This window comes from Anolis carolinensis, chromosome 5 (assembly GCF_035594765.1).
Source record: "Anolis carolinensis isolate JA03-04 chromosome 5, rAnoCar3.1.pri, whole genome shotgun sequence".
NCBI lineage: Eukaryota > Metazoa > Chordata > Lepidosauria > Squamata > Dactyloidae > Anolis > Anolis carolinensis.
The window spans coordinates 92,203,905-92,220,432 of NC_085845.1; the positions used below are offsets into that span (position 1 = coordinate 92,203,905).

At 43.8% G+C, this 16,528-nt stretch overlaps 1 protein-coding gene and 1 long non-coding RNA gene across 6 annotated transcripts in view; one reads left to right on the top strand and one right to left on the bottom strand.

The window, feature by feature from the left end:
- frmd4a (FERM domain containing 4A) overlaps positions 1 to 16,528 on the bottom strand; it is a 485,341-nt gene that overhangs the window by 386,724 nt on the left and 82,089 nt on the right. The window contains exon 1 of one of the 5 annotated variants that reach the window (XM_062983559.1): positions 488 to 7,025. The exons of the other annotated variants lie outside the window; for them this stretch is intronic. Within the exon in view, the coding sequence (XP_062839629.1) occupies positions 488 to 520 (33 nt within the window). The 5' untranslated portion in view covers positions 521 to 7,025. Of the gene's footprint in view, positions 1 to 487; positions 7,026 to 16,528 lie in introns of those variants that run through there. 5 annotated transcript variants of the gene reach the window in all.
- LOC134299746 (uncharacterized) overlaps positions 1 to 16,528 on the top strand; it is a 60,188-nt gene that overhangs the window by 33,325 nt on the left and 10,335 nt on the right. The window contains exon 2 of the long non-coding RNA XR_010006988.1: positions 13,629 to 13,801. This is a non-coding gene — a long non-coding RNA (uncharacterized LOC134299746). The remainder of the gene's footprint in view (positions 1 to 13,628; positions 13,802 to 16,528) is intronic.

Sequence of the window (16,528 nt, forward strand, 5' to 3'; positions counted from 1 at the left end):
GAGTCCACACTGCCATACAATTCAGATTTTATACAGCTGTGCAGAAGCGGTCGCAGAAGGCACATTTAAAATGCTATTTTTTAAAAAAAACAAAAACAGTCGATATTTCCTTTCAAACTTCGCAAGAAGATTAGCCACGCCACAGTCATCTCAGGAGAGTTGGAAAAGCCAAAGGTCGGCGAACTTGGCTCCTGATCCTTTCCCCAGCTTTCCACAAAATAGTGGGGAGAAACAAAGCCTTGCATCCTTTTCGAGGACCCATTCGGCCTCAAAAAACGGCAGAAATGGAAAAGCAGACCCAAAAAAAGCGTTGCCACCTGAAACAAATAAACCAACCCGACAAATGGAAGCGAAGAAACCCGACGCGACCCAAGCCCAGGCGAGGCAGGTCCTCCTTTCATTCAGCAGAACAGCTCCTTCGGGCACGCGCGCGCACTCTCTCTCTCTCTCCCTTTCCCTCGCGAGGCGAGCGCCAGTCCTTGCCTACCTTGGTCCTCATGGGAGACAGGAGCCCTTCCATGGTGGCCCCTCCTCATGCCAAAGCCCGCTTCTTCCTTCCCACAACTTGGCCTCTGCTCTTCACCTTCAAGTAGCCCATAGGGGTGGCGCCATGGCCCGGCCCCGCGTTGAGGTGAAGGAAGGGGTGGCGGGCTCGCACCTGCCCTCCTCTCTCTCTCTCTCGCCGCCGCTTCTCCTCAGGCTGCCTCACAGACACTGGGATTGCCTTTCTCCCGCGCGCCTCCTCCCTCCCTCCCTCCGCCCTCGCGCACAATATTCTCTCCCACGAGACAAGCGCTCGCGCCCCTCGCCTCACTTGAGGCGTTCAAAGCGGGGGGAAAGGGAGGGGGGAGTCTGTCATTCTCACCCCGCTGGGAGCCAAGGCGGGAACTCACACTGCCACACTTCCTTTCTTTCCCTCACAAGTCGAAGGAGGTTGCGCCCTTCTGAAGAGGAAAAAGCACGCCAAGGAAATGCCCTTGAGGGCAAGCCCCTAACCAAAAGGGGTGGGTTAAGGGTTCAAACCACCCCTGAAGATTTTCAGGTTAAAAAAAAAACCTCATGAATTTTAATTGGTTAACCAAATCCCCCTGCCAAGTATATGAGAAGCAAAAATGTGAACTACAGACACTATCTCATTTTCAACCAAATTTTGATTATTACACCATGATTACCAACTTTATACCCATTTACATTGCAATAGCAGCAATAGCTGATACAGTGGAAACGACCCATAGTGGAAGCCCTGCCAAAGAAACCATGGAACAGGAGCAAAGAGAAGAAGCTGTGTCATTGGACTTTATGTGAACAAGACTGTTTCTGATGAAGAAGTGAAAGCAAAATTAGTACAAAATCCACAGACTCCGTTTTTTTATTGTGTCAGAAGCAAATTGAGAATATACTGCAATGGGTTAAACCTCTGTGCCGGCTAAACTGCTGACCTGAAGACCTAAAGGTCAGAAGTTCGAATCTGTGAGACAGAGTGAGCTCCTGTCTGTCAGCCACAGCTTCCCATGCCGCTACATGAAAGAAGCCTCACACAGGATGGTAACACATCCAGGTGTCCCCTGGGTAATGTCTTTGTAGACAGTCAATTCTCTCACACCTGAAGCGACAGACTCCATTGCCAGGATATGTATTTCTTGTGATAAGAAAAGGCACCTAACGGCCCTTCCACACAATCAAATAGCCCAGAATATCAAGGCAGACCTCCAGGAAATAATGCCCGACTGCTCACTGGAGGGAAGGATACTAGAGGCAAAGCTGAAGTATTTTGACCACATCATGAGAAGACAGGAAAGCTTGGAAAAAATCATGATGCTGGGGAAAATGGAAGGAGAAAGAGAGGCCGACCAAGGGCAAGGTGGATGGATGGTATCCTTGAAGTGACTGGCTCGACCTTGAAGGAGCTGGGGGCAGCGACGGCCGACAGGGAGCTCTGGCGTGGACTGGTCCATGAGGTCACAAAGAGTCGAAAATGACTGAACAAGTAAAGAAGAAATCAAGGCAGAAGGTCCCACAATATCTTCTGTGAGCTTGGCTATCTGGTTCCACACTGCAATATATTCCAGTTCAAAGTAGATAATGTGGGATTTTTATTGAGCTGTGTGGAAAGGGCCTAAGATTTCAACCCAAATTGTCAGCAGATTTCCCTGGCTAGCCGTTCATGTACAAGGTTCCCTCTGTAAGTAGAGTGTGATGTCTGGAGGAGAAGTTGGGGGTAAAGGTGGTAATCAGAAACTTGATGCAAGCTAAACAATTGGTGCAATACAGAAATGCAATAGAAGTCTGATCCCAGATTGTCTGTTTACCCCAGGTTATTTGGCAGTGGAGACTCATATATTCCAGTTTAAAATGGGTAATCTGGGTTGAGATCCTGGGTAAAGGGCAGTGTGTAAGGGCCCTTCAATAGACACCAAAAAGAGAGCACCATCAGAACAACTTGTGCTTGGCTGAAAACTTCTTGCTAATTCACAGTGGAAAAGTCTTGATGTAACCCATCATCATGTAAAGGAAATAAGAAGAAAGCGAAAGAAAACAGAAAGAAATTTCTGCCAATTATGGAAACCATTGTCCTTGGTAGCCGACAATAACTTGTTTTAAGAGGACTTAGGACCCATTACCCATGGAGAACCTTTGCATAATTATGGTAATTTCAGGGCCTTGTTAAGATCTTATGCCAGATCAGGAGACACTGACCTGAAAAGTAATTGGGGGGGGGGGGGGGAGTTTCAACCCCTCCTGAATTTTTTTTCTGGCTACAGGCCTGCTTGAGGGTATATCACCTTGAGCAGTCAAAGCTGGTCTCCCTCTTCCACAGGAATGACCTGCTGTGGTCTAAAAACCAAAACACCATGACATTATAATTATAATTATTGTTATTATTATGATGTTTATTTATACCCCGCTTTATCTACCCCAAAAGGGACTCAAAACAGCTTAGCATAAAAGCACCAGCATTTCAAATATACAAATATGCACACATTAAAACCGGATTAAATCTAAACAGTATCTTAAAAATCCACAGTTAAAAACCATTAGAACAAATTCAAAGTGAAAAATCACAGCACTCCCTGAAATGATCTTAAAACCCTTTTTCTTTAAAAGCCTTCCTGAATAAAAAGGTTTCTGCCTGACTCCAAAGGGACAGCAGGGAGGAGGCCGTTCTGGCTTCCTTGAGAATAAGAGAGTTCCAGAGTCGTGGAGCAGCCACCGAGAAGAAAGGCCCGCTCTCTTCTTCCCACCAACCTAGCTTGAGATGGAAGTGGGACCAAAGGAAGAGTCTCTCCTGAAAATCTCAGGGCTCGGGTAGGTTTGGACAAGGAGATGTGGTCAGCCACATCTAGGGCTTTAAAAGTCATAACCAGCACTTTGAATTGTATCTGAAAACAGACTGGTAGCCAGTAGAGCTTCTGCAACAGTGGGGTTGCCCACTCCCTGTAGCCAACCTCAGTGAGCAACACAGCTGCAGCTCTTTGGGCCAGCTGAAGTGGCTGAGCACTCTTCAAAAGCAACTCCACGTTGAACATGTTACAACAATCCTAAGGCAATAACTAAGGCATGTACCACCGTGGCCAAATCTGGCTTCTCAAGGAATAGGTACAGTTGGCGCACAAGTTTTAATTGTGCAAAGGCCTTCCTGGCCACTGCCAATACCTGGGCCTCCAGGTTCAATGCCAATTCCAGGAGGACCCCCAAACTGTGGACCTGTCTTCAGGGGGAGTGTAACCCTATCCAGCATTGGCTGAATTCCTGTACCCTTATCTACTTTCTGACTAACCAGAAGTACCTCTGTTTTGTCTGGATTAAGCTTCAATTTGTTTTTCCTCATCCAGTCCATTACTAATGACAGGCACTGGTTTAGGATTAGGAGAGTTTCCTTGTCATTTGGTGGAAAGAAGTAGTAGAGTTGGGTGTCATTTGCATACAGGTGACACTGAACTCCAAAACTCCAGATGACTTCTCCCAGCGGTTTCATGTAAATGTTAAACAGCACGGGGGACAAAATGGAATCTGAGGGAACCCACAGGTCAATGGTAGAGGTTCAAACAGGAGTCCTCCAGCACCATCTTCTGGGTACGGCCCTCCAGGAAAGGGGATACCAGCAACAACCCAGCAGAAGCACAAATCACTAACTCTGACTCCTCTAATCTCCCTTGGCCACTTTGTAACAAAAGCCCTAATAAAATGTATCTTCCTTTTTCCTAATTCTATCTGGCAACATTGTATCTTTTCTGACTCTGAGCTGTGAATTTACTCCTTTCTGGGCTGCGGACTACTGCAGGCCCCTTGGGGATACTTAACTAGCATCCCCGGAGTGGGAAAATGCAGTTTCTAATCATGGATATGGGTTCCCTGCTTTGAATCTCTGCAACCGCAGTTCACCAATCTTCACCAGACCAAAGCCATTTTAACCCCTGACTAATTCTAAAATTAATGGCTATCTCGGAATTTGCCACTTTTACTTCTAACCCCTTCAAATTCACTCTTTTTGGCTCCATCGGAAGCCCCCATTGAAACAAAGGGAACCTTTTGCGGTTCCACATTTTTTTTGAATTTGGCGCTTTTCTCTCCTGTCAATGAAAGGGCCACCTGGGGGAACGCCTAAATGGCCCTACGGACCCCAGTGACTTTCCTTTGTGCCTTTCTTCCTACCCTGACTCTTGGGGAGTTGTTTTACTATTTTTAAGAATTGGATTCCCTTTTTATGAATGAACCATGTCTTTTTATGAATGAGACCTCCTTTTTTATGAATGGACACGGACAGATCGCTTCCTTGCTGGACTCCAAATGTCTTTTATGAATCCCCTGTGTTAGGGACTCCCTTCCCTCACCATGCATGCACCCCAAGACCACCCTTGCATCTCTCTCCTTATGTGTTCGGGGTCTCCAGACGCCCTTTTGCCTGCAACCCCGAAAATCCCTCTTCTTATGAATTGTATATTGTGTGTTATATAAAATTATGAAGAAAGGTGAACTCTGGATGAACTTTCGACTAGCACACCAAGATCTGGAGGCCCCCATATAATCACTTTGACAAGTAACTTCCAAGCCTCAGAGAAATGAACAATAGATTATTGACTCATCGCCCCAAGACCAGCTGGGGAGATGAGCCACTTTGGACATGTTAAACCACATATCACAAAGGACATTTCCTCCCCATGGAGGGAGGGGGGATGTTCCTGTCTTTCCACACAATGACATGTCTCTTCCCAGCTAAATTGGATCAGCTATCAGGCAGATCCCATTGAGGACTCTCAGGATGCTGTACATTGAAACAAAGGACTGGCGCTGTATCGCTAGACTCTTGCATATTCAGCTAATTTCCATAACCAGGACAAGAGCTTGAGGTCTATGACAGCCATCGCTCAAAACTGCCTGACAGATAATGGCACGAGACGGACCAACTCATAATCCAATCATTCATTCACAAACCTATTGTATCCAAGCACCGCCTCCTCTCTCACCATTGGCTGAGCAGCCGAAGCAGTGCTTGCGCACTGATTGGTCAAGATGCTCAAGCCCCCGGTTGCTCCCCTGGCCTCATAACACTAACCAATCAGAATAAAAGCCAGCCTGGGGACGGGTGCGGGAATTTCAAACAGGGAAAGTGTATATAAACTGCATTTTGGTGTATCTCTGCCTGGCGTCTTCTAAGCAGACTACTGCATTTGTCGTCCATTCCAGTTGGAATCGAAATAAACCTCAGTGGCTTTCTTTCTTCAACTTGGTGAGCTATTTATTGGGAATAGGAAAAATCTTTTATTGCTTCTCGCGGCTAGCCAGGTGTTGCGGATCCTAGTAGCCTTTGGGGGGGAGTTCTGGCTGTCATCAGCTGAGGGTTCCCTCCCGAGGGTTTTTCCTTGCTTTCCGCGGGTCCTGCCAGTCGCAGGATCCTTTAAATTCTTGTTCGGTAACAACGGCAGGCTACCAAATAGTCAGGGATTTCTTATTGAGGACCAGTATGTATTTTCTTTTAGTCAAGCTGTGATGTAATTTACAACAGCCAGAAAACCACATGAGCAATGTGTTTCTTTTGTTTTGAAGGATGTTAATCATTGAATCATAGAATAATAGAGTTAGAAGAGACCACAATTTGTTATCAGTATTGTTTTGGGCTGCTCATATGTGTTTTATAAAAAATTAGCTTGGGTACCTGACGATGTCCGGGTTATTTGAAAAGGTTATTGTTTGTTTTCAAATGTTATGAATGGGCCCATTAGAAATGGGCTTAGCACTAGTCTCTAGGTGAGAGTGAAGGTACTGAAAATCCGATCATCCATGATCCAGCCTCCCCCCAAACCTCACCAAGATGTAAAGTGATCCAAGGGGAATCTGTGCCCCAAGTTTGGTCTGGTTTCATCAATGGTGGTCATCACAGTAGCCTCTAGAAGTTGGAGGCTGGCCAGAAAAATATATCACTGCCCACATACAAACATAAATACAAACATTCTATTTTATTATATACAATCTTGGGTACCTGGCAATGCCCGGGTTATTTGAAAAAGGCATTGTTTGTTTTTGAATGTTAGATAATATCAATGTGTTGTCGAAGGCTTTCATGGCCGGGATCACAGGGTTGTTGTATGTTTTCTGGCTTTCCAGAAGAACATGGCCATACAACCCGGAAGACATACAACAACCCTAGATAATATCAGTTAGGTAATTTGTATCACTATTTATTAGAAAAAAGTTAGTCTTTGCTTTTGCTTTTTATGAATACTCCCATTAGAAAATGCATAGGGATGTGGGTAAACTACAATTTCCAGAAATCATGGGTCAATCACGGCAAACCCCACGAGTATTTAAATCTGGCCATGTTGGGTCTCTGTGCTAAGTTTGGTCCAGATCCATCATTGCCTGAGTTCAGCACTCTCTGGATGCGGGTGAACTACAACTTCCAGATTCCAAGACCAATCATCCTCAAACCCTGTCTGTATTTAAAGTTGGCCATGTTGGATATGTGTGCCAAGTTTGGTCCAGGTCTGTCATTGGTGGGGTTCAGAATACTCTCTGGATACAGGGTGAACTACAACTCCCACCCAGGTGGGTCCCCCCCCCCCCCGCCCTCCAGTATTTTCTGTTTGTCATCAGGGTTCTTTGTGCCAAGTTTGGTCCAGACCCATCATTGGTCTGGTTCAGAGGGCTCTCTGGGTGCAGGGTGAACTACAACTCCCATCTGGATGGGTTAGTCCCCCACAAACCCCTCTAGTATGTTCTGTTGGTCATGTGGGTTATGTGTGCCAAATTACCACTGTTGGCGAGGATAACAGTGGTCTTTGGAAGTGGGAGCCAATAGGAAAGCTGCCACAAACATGCATCGCCACATACACACATACATGCGTTCACTTTTTTATATATAATAAAATCATAGAATAGAATCATAGAATAATAGAGTTGGAAGAGACCACATGGGCCATCCAGTCAAACCCCCTGTCATGCAAGAAAAGCACAATCAAAGTACCCCCGGCAGATGGCCATCAAGTCTCAGTTTAAAAGCCTCCAAGGAAGGAGCCTCCACTACACTCTGAGGCAGAGAATTCCACTGCTGAACAGCTCTTACAGGACTTCATCCCATGCAGTAAAATCAGCATTTCTACACATTTAAGAAACAGCAGACCCCGGTGCTCTTCACACAACGCAAGCTTCAACTGTGGGTTGAGGCATTATTTCTAAAGTGTTGGTTTCCCCAACGATTCCTAAGCCACTTAGCGATTGATTTATTTTTAAATTCCCCATGTAGAGACGGGCAAAATGCCCAATTTCCCCGTGTGATGTAAATCCCTGTTGCCCACTTGTAAATAAACAATGACGCTGTGTATGTGAAAGAGCCAACATGCCCATTTCCCCAATTTTAAACCATTTCCAGTGATTGCCAATAGAGTGGCTTGGTGAAAGATCAGGGTTAAATTAACACCATTTCCTACAATCTGGGGTTGTTTTTTTTTAAAAGACAAATAATAACAATCCTGGAGGGATGGGGTTAGGAAAAGCATAAATTTAATTCCCAAACGGGTTGCGAAGCTTAAGGGAAAACCAACGATCCCTAACACTTTATTTATCCAGTCAGGAAGTTCTTCCTAATGTTCAGGTGGAATCTTCTTTCCTGTAATTTGAACCCATTGCTCCGCATCCTAGTTTCCAGGGTGGTCTCTTCTAACTCTAGTTTCCAGGGTAGCAGCCTGCTCTCTCTTCCTTATGACGTCCTTTCACATATTTATTGGGGGACACGGAAAGAGCTTCCCCGAAGATTGAGTAAATTCAGTCAGGCGTCCCCTGGGCAATGTTTCTTGTAAGCGGCCGATCTTTCCAAACCCAAAAGCATTGGATGAATGGATGAATACCAAAGGTCTTTATCAAGACCATTGCTAATGATTATGTCTATTAATATAGAAGGTTTGTCACTTGCTAAGGAAGAACTATTAGCCAACATTGAAATCTTATCTGTGGAACTTGATAGTTGCACCGTATCATCACTCTATAAACCACCTGGGGCTGATTTCTATTTTACACCCCCAACCAGTTGCCACAATCATGAAGCCCATTTTGTTGTGGGAGATTTCAATAGCCATAGCTGTGTCTGGGGCTATGACGAAGATGATAGAAATGGCAAAGCAGTTCTAACGTGGGCCGACAACAGTAGAATGAGCCTCCTCCATGACAGTAAATTACCACCATCTTTCAATAGCAGCCGATGGAAGCATGGTTATAACCCTGATCTGATTTTTGTAAAGGAAAGCATAAGCCACCGATGCACCAAAAGGGTATTAAACCCAATACCTAACACACAACACAGACCAATATGCTGCGTAGCATATGCAGCTGTAAGACCAAAAAGTGTCCCATTCTGCAGAAGATATAACTTCAATAAAGCTAACTGGACAAAGTTTACAGAGACCTTGGAAGCTGCTATTTCTGATATAGAACCTTCTATAGAAAACTATGACCTGTTTGTAGAAGCTGTGAAAAGATCCTCGAGGCTCTCAATCCCTAGAGGCTGTCGCACAAGCTACCTACCAGGCCTAAACGAAGAATCACTAAATCAGCTACAAGAATATCTCAGATTATTTCAAGAGAATCCATACAGTGATGGGACTATAGCAGCAGGCCAAAAACTATCTTCAGCCTTAGCTAATGCTAAGAAAGACCGCTGGATAGAGCTGCTTGAGAACCTTGACATGTCCAAGAGTAGCCGAAAAACCTGGCAACTGCTGAGACGCCTGGACAGTGACCCTCTGGTCAACCATGGACACGCAAACGTGACACCAGACCAGATAGCTCACCACCTAATTCAGAATGGGAAAACCAACTGCAGCAGATTAAAGATGAAAATCAACAAGATGCCAGAACTTGAAATCCACCAGTTGTCTTCTCCTCTAAACCTGAAAGAACTCAGAGAAGCCATCAAGCGATGTAAGACTGGTAAAGCACCTGGCCTAAATGACTTAATGATGGAGCAAATCAAACACTTGGGCCCCAAAGCTGAAAACTGGCTTTTGAAATTCTACAATCAATGCCTGGCACATAAACAGATTCCCAGAGCATGGAGGAAAACTAAGATAATTGCCATCTTAAAACCTGGTAAAGATGCCTCCAATGCCAGGAACTACCGAGCAATCTCCCTCTTATGTCATCTATATAAAGTCTATGAGAGGATGCTATTAAATCGACTAGGACCTGTTATTGAACCCAAGCTTATTGCACAACAAGCAGGTTTCAGACCAGGGAAAAACTGTACAGGTCAAATTCTTCATCTGACTGAGCATATCGAGGAAGGCCATGAGAAAGGCTGCATTACGGGAACAGTTTTTGTGGACCTTACGGCAGCCTATGACACGGTGCAACATAGAAAAATGCTGCATAAAGTCTACCATATCACCCGGGACTTTGACTTTACAAAAACTGTCCAGACCCTCTTAGAAAACCGCAGCTTCTATGTGGAGTTTCAGGGCCGGAAAAGCAGATGGAGGAGGCAAAAGAATGGTTTACCCCAAGGCAGCGTTCTTGCACCGACCTTATTTAATATCTTCACGAACGATCAGCCACAACCACCACTCACAAAGAGCTTTATATATGCTGATGACCTTGGCCTTACAACACAAGCGAAAGATTTTGAAACAGTTGAAAAGCAACTCACTAATGCCTTGAGAGACCTCTCCAGCTACTACAAAGAGAACCACCTGAAGCCCAACCCTTCCAAGACACAAGTGTGTGCTTTCCACCTACGTAACCGTGAAGCCAACAGGAAATTGAAAGTTACTTGGGAAGGCCAAGAGCTCGAACACTGTTTCCATCCTAAATACCTTGGTGTCACCTTAGATCGAACACTAACATATAGGAAACACTGCATGAACACCAAGCACAAAGTAGCTGCACGCAACAACATCCTGCGGAAACTGACTGGCAGCTCATGGGGTGCAGACCCACAAGTAATAAGAACATCAGCCCTGGCCTTGTCTTTCTCAACTGTGGAGTACCCCTGTCCTGTCTGGCAAAAGTCTGCCCATGCGAAGCAGGTGGACATAGCACTGAACGAAACATGCAGAATCATCACGGGATGCCTTAAACCTACACCTGTTGATAAACTCTATAAGTTAGCTGGCATTGCCCCTCCTGACGTGCGACGGGAAGTTGCTGCTAACTGCGAGAGAAAAAAGGTCGAACATTGTGAAAGCCACCCACTGCATGACTATCAGCCTCCTCCCACCAGACTCAAATCACGGAAGGGCTTCATGAGAACCACCACTCCTCTTGATGTTCCTCCAGCAGCAGCAAGGGTGTCTCTCTGGGCAGCTAAACCTGGCAATTCTAACTGGATGACCCCCCATGAGGGTCTTCCTCCAGGGGCAAACCAAGAATGGGCAACTTGGAAGTCCCTAAACAGACTGAGAAGCGGAGTGGGCAGATCAAAAGACAACTTGGCAAGGTGGCACTACCTGGAGGAATCCTCCACCTTGTGTGACTGTGGAGCAGAACAAACAACTCCGCATATGTATGCTTGCCCACAATGCCCTGCCTCATGTATGGAGGAGGAGTTGTTTAAAGCTACGGACAATGCGGTTGCTGTTGCCCGCTTTTGGTCCAAAACTATTTAGTTACTTGTGATTTCCTTTCCCCCCCCCCCCCCATCATTTTGAAATGTATTTGTCGTACAATGCTTTTGACACGAAATAAAATAAAACGTATTTATTCATGGCTGTCATGCCTCCTCTCAACCTTCACTTCTGCAGGCTAAACATACCCAACCCTTTAAGACACTTTTCATAGGGCATGGTCTCCAGATCTCTGATCATTTTAATTGCTCTCCTCTGGACACCTTCCAGCTTGTTAATATCTTTTGAACTGTGGTGCCAGAATTGGACACAGTATTCCAGGTGAGGTCTAACCAAAGCAGAATACAAAGGCATCATGACTTCCTTCGATCTAGACACTAGACTCCTTTTGATGCAGTCCAAAATCCCATTGGCTTTTTTTTAGCTACTGCATCACACTTTTGGCTCATGTTCAACTTGTTGTCCACGAAGACTTCAAGATCTTTTTCACATGGACTGTCACCACCCATTCTGTATCTTTATATTTCATTTGGTGGAAGACTCAAAGTATATCTGACCAAAAACAGGCTACAGCCTCACTGAAGGCCTACTCCACAGCTATGAGAGCAGCCAGGAAGGCTTTCTCGACTGCCCACATAGCATCCACAACCAATAGATCTGCAGAGTTGTTTTGGGTAATCGGGGAGCTTCTCCACCCTCTTAAGGGGGAAGGGATCCCTGACCAACCTACAACTCAATGTGGTGAGTTCGCAAATCATTTTGCAGATAAAGTCACTCAGATACATTCTGACGTAGATGCCAACCTTGGAGCAGAGTCAAGAGATGTAACAAATGCACTTGTCAGTTGCAAACCTTCAGGTTGTTTCTGGCTTATGGTGACCTTAGGAAAACTCTATCATAGGGTTTTCTTGACAAGATTTCTTGTCAAGAAATCATCTAGTGCTGTGGCTATGGAAAATGTGACTTGTTGAAGTTCTCTCCATAAGTCCATCTGTTTCCCAGAATCCCAGTCCAACACTCAAATGACTACAACACTACACCAGTGAAGGTCTATGCCATACTGGTTCTATATATAAACAGGAATACATGTCTAAAAACAAACCTGCACAATAATCTACTGAAAACTACCAGCAAAAATATTGCAAAAACAATTGTCACAGAAAAGACTGCTGAAATAAACAGACAGACAGAAGAACACCTAAGAAATGAACCAGATTCTGAAGCTCATTTGGGAGAGGCAGTTATTAAGATAATTGTATTTACAGCTTTGTAAATGTATGTAAGGCTGCATTTTGAGAATCAGAATGCCATCTGGAATACACTGTTTCTTACAAAGGACATGTCACTCTTTGGAAAAGGTAGCAGTATTGTGAAGGGGGGCTTGATGTGTCTATGCCGTCTAAAGACAGATTGAGGCAAATGCCCACAAATGTCTTCACTGTGCACTCTCTGCCTTAAAGTGTGAACAATCCATTAATCTCAGTCATTCAGTTTTCTCTTTGAAGTTTTGTAGAATGAGTGCTAGAAACAGCAAGTACCATCTGTCTTTCTGTTTCTTTTTCAAAAAAAAAGAAAAGAAAGGAGGCTCCAAAACCACACAAATGACCTTCACCCACAAGCTGTCATTGGAAATACTGTAGCAGTAAGGCAATACCTATGAAGTGTGAAGCTTAATCCCATGCAAAACAAGTCATGCTTACATGACATTGAAATCAATGAGTTCAGTCAGGAATAACCTTGCATAGAATTGAAGTCTGAACATAAGAAAAGGAGTTAATTGATTGTAGAACTCACTTGTCTAGTGGTAGCTGTCCAAATCTTTCCAGGAGAGTGCAACAATTAGGATATGGCAACCAGATGAGCCCCACCTTTCCTATGTAAACCCAATGTGACATGCTTGTTAAGTGTGTCCCTGTGCGTATGTTTACATATTCAGTGATTGACTGCTTTAGCATCCAATAAAGTCAAGGTAGTATACACTGATGTCTTCCTCCCTACTTTATCCTAACAACAATTCTGTGGAGTAGGTCAGTCAACAGAGTTTCCCAATGTCACCCAGTGAATCTGATAATTTAGAAATTTAAGGCAGGAGTGCAAACTTGAAGAGTGCAAGCTGCAAACCACTTCACAAAACTATTTTTGTTACTTTGGGCTTCAAGCTACTTTCCCTACAAAATTGGGAAAAATTGGAATAAAAACCTGGCCAATAGATCCCCTCATTCACAGTGTCCCCATCAATCGAGGTTAACTTGATGGCAAATAACATATAAAGGCAGACTTTTGTTTTGCCTTTTGTTCAGAAATGATCCCAAAACAGCTCAGGAGAGCAACAATTTGACAACATACCCCACAACGAAGGGGCCTGTTTTGACCCAAAACAAAGGAGACCAAGATTAAGTGGGAAAACATGGTGTCTATGGACAACGCCGGCTTTTCGGCTTAGAAATAGAAATGAGCACCAACCCCCAGAGTTGGACCTGACTAGACTTAATGTCAGGGGAAACCCTTTACCTTTACCTATCAAGAGAGTGATATTATCTCAAAGTTTCCAATCTCTACCTTTTTTTTTCGTGTCAGGAGCAACTTGAATCGCTTCTGGAGTGAGAGAATTGGCCGTCTGCAAGAAGCATTGTATCACCCAGATTGCCTAGGCAATGTTCAGCAAGACTTCATTTCATACAGCATTTTCAACCCCAGAATCAACCTTGGAATGTGAAACACAAGAGACGTTTCAACAAAAGTAGAGTAAGGTGTATATTCTGTCCTTAAATACTTGGGATTATGGAAGGTGAAAACAGATATTTGCTATGCACATGTGAAATTTTCTGATACGTTATTGCTCTATCTCAGCTTAAGGGCTGTTATCTAATATTAATAACACATTAATTTTATCATTCTGTGAGTCTCATACTCAGTATCACCTCTTTTAACTATGGCATTATTGCAAGACATAATAAGAGCAGTATTTTTCACAAAGCCCAGGGGCATAGTAAAACATTATAAATCTAGACTGGATTAAGTAACATTGTTTTGGTATTTCCTCACCTGCCCACAAAACTACTTTTTCCCATCATCAGATGATTATCTTCATGATTTCTCCCCCCACCCCCACCCCTTCATTCTGCAGGCTCTTGTTTTTTCGATGCTCTTTTTCTTACTGCTTGTGGATTGCAAAGGAATTCCATCTACTACCACACCGTTAACATCTGCTCTGAAATAATGGTTATTGCTATTAATAATTTTTCCAATCCATGTGCATTAAAATGCGAACCCATTACACCAAATTCAGTTAGCGATACATTTGCCAGAGCAAAGTAAATGCTTTTGCAACTATTATCAAACAGCCATTTCTTTTCACTCACTTTATCATTTGTATTCATACTTACAAGCTTCTAATAAGTGCAGAATAAATCACATTCTTGCACAATGGGACTCCACTACAATTCTAATGATTTACTGACTGGTAAACAGGATTAATATCTAATACAAGGCCTGCAACACCAATATTTTTTAACATGGAACACAGTCATTCATTGATATTGGACATTAAAGTTATCAATTTTTACTAGAATGTGAATGAAATGTGATTACAATCAAAGCCTAACAGATAGTTGAGCCTTTTGTACTGTCATCCTAAATAATGTACTGATTTGGCCTCAGTTCCTCTTGTTTTTCAGCTCAAATACAATCTTTTGCAAAATTTTGAGGTGATTGCTATTTAGGTAAGAAGTCACAGCTGACAACTAGATAAGAAAACTAGCAATTTCTGGTTCACTAATTTTCCCTGGTAAATATAAGGAAAGAGAAATAAACAGAAGAGAATCCTTTGCTACCATATTCTTGCCATGTTTTTCCCCCCATTTTTTTCTTTCTTCCACTCTAATGGTCATACCCCATCAAAACTTTGTAGCAATGTTAAAGGAGGCAAGAACTTCCCACTCACTAACTTCAGCACGAGGGAAAACATTTACCTAGAGCACCTCTGCATTATCTAATAGGGCATCCTGGAACCCATTGTTTCCTTCTTTGGCTATTTGTCCTGAGTTTGCTAAGAGTCTCATAGGACCTAAATTCCCCATTGAGGACACTTCCTCCACACAGCCAGCACGGAGCCAGCACGGAGCCAAAGATCTCATCCTACAGCAAACATTTACATCCGGTGGGGCTACGTGCTGTCTGGGCTGAGGAAACATGGTAGAAGGGGGAAACTTGAACATGGGAGACTGACCATGTTCAGGTTAGGAATAAAGGGGACAACACAGACGCACACCAGAAAATCTGTGTGATGGGCCAGCGAGTAGTGCAAGTGATGTGGGGCGCCTGGTGACACATTTGCCCCGCTGCCCTATGACCCCCACCCTTGCTGCCCCCCCTCATTGAGGACTTCAATGTGATGAGGTCCATAGACTGATACTTTTAGGCCTCCTCTTCTTATGTTTCCAGCCTGTCTTTGGAACTTCCTACCCTCTTTGTTTTCTACAGGATACAGTTAGGTTAGCTAGGGTTAATAACTTTTTAAAATCTATCAGTAATGTAGTTCTATCCCAGGACCTGATTAATTTTCTGTCATCTCAGGTTTACATCTGCTTTTAAAATGACCGAGTTCCTTTGTTCTCCTCCCACCTTCCCCTTTGTTTTCAGCTTGATTCACTTTCTGCAAACTGATTTAAAAGTGCAAAAAGGAATTTGCACTCAACTCAACAGGAAGATGGGAGAAAGATGGGGGAAGAATTTTGTTCCTCACTGCAGTCTCCAGAAAAAGAGATGGCTGCACTCTCTCCTAGCTTGAATGTTTTTTTTTCATTAATAACTTTTGCCATCTTGACCACACTTAGTCATTCCTGTCCTGGTTTTCCTTTGTGAAATGTGGAAAGGCGCACGACTCAGTTCTCCCTGTGACATGTTTCTTTGCCATTTACATACTTGCAGTTGCCATTTACTTATTTACTGAGCACAACTGCTTGGAAAGAGAAATCTAAGGAAACAGAAGTTTCTCATTTCTTTAGAGGGAAGACAGATCTAAGAATGGTTGAGCACTTGCCTCAAATGCTGGGAGGCTAGAAACAATTGAGATTTGTGTGGTATAGAAGGGAGGATTCTATTTTCTTACAACAGTTCAAATAAGATCCACCTGTCAGATGAATTTCATTCTTTATATAGGAACCTGGAGGGTTGGGTGGGGTGAAGGGGAGCATTATATTTTTCTTTGCCTCAGGCAGAAAAGCAGTTGGGTTCTTCCTGGATCCAAAGGCTGATAGTCAGTCCCCTGCTGAAGTGTAAACTCCAGCACTGACACTGACCATATCCCTCAGGATATAAATGATTCATCCTGTGACAGGTACCTGAGTTGCATTTTTAAAAAAGTCTATTGAGAGCACCATTCTTTACTGTCATGAGTTTGCAAACAGAATGACTGGAGATCAAAGCAGAATGAGGAGTAGGAAGTGGTGTTTGTGCCCACGCTGTGCATGTATATG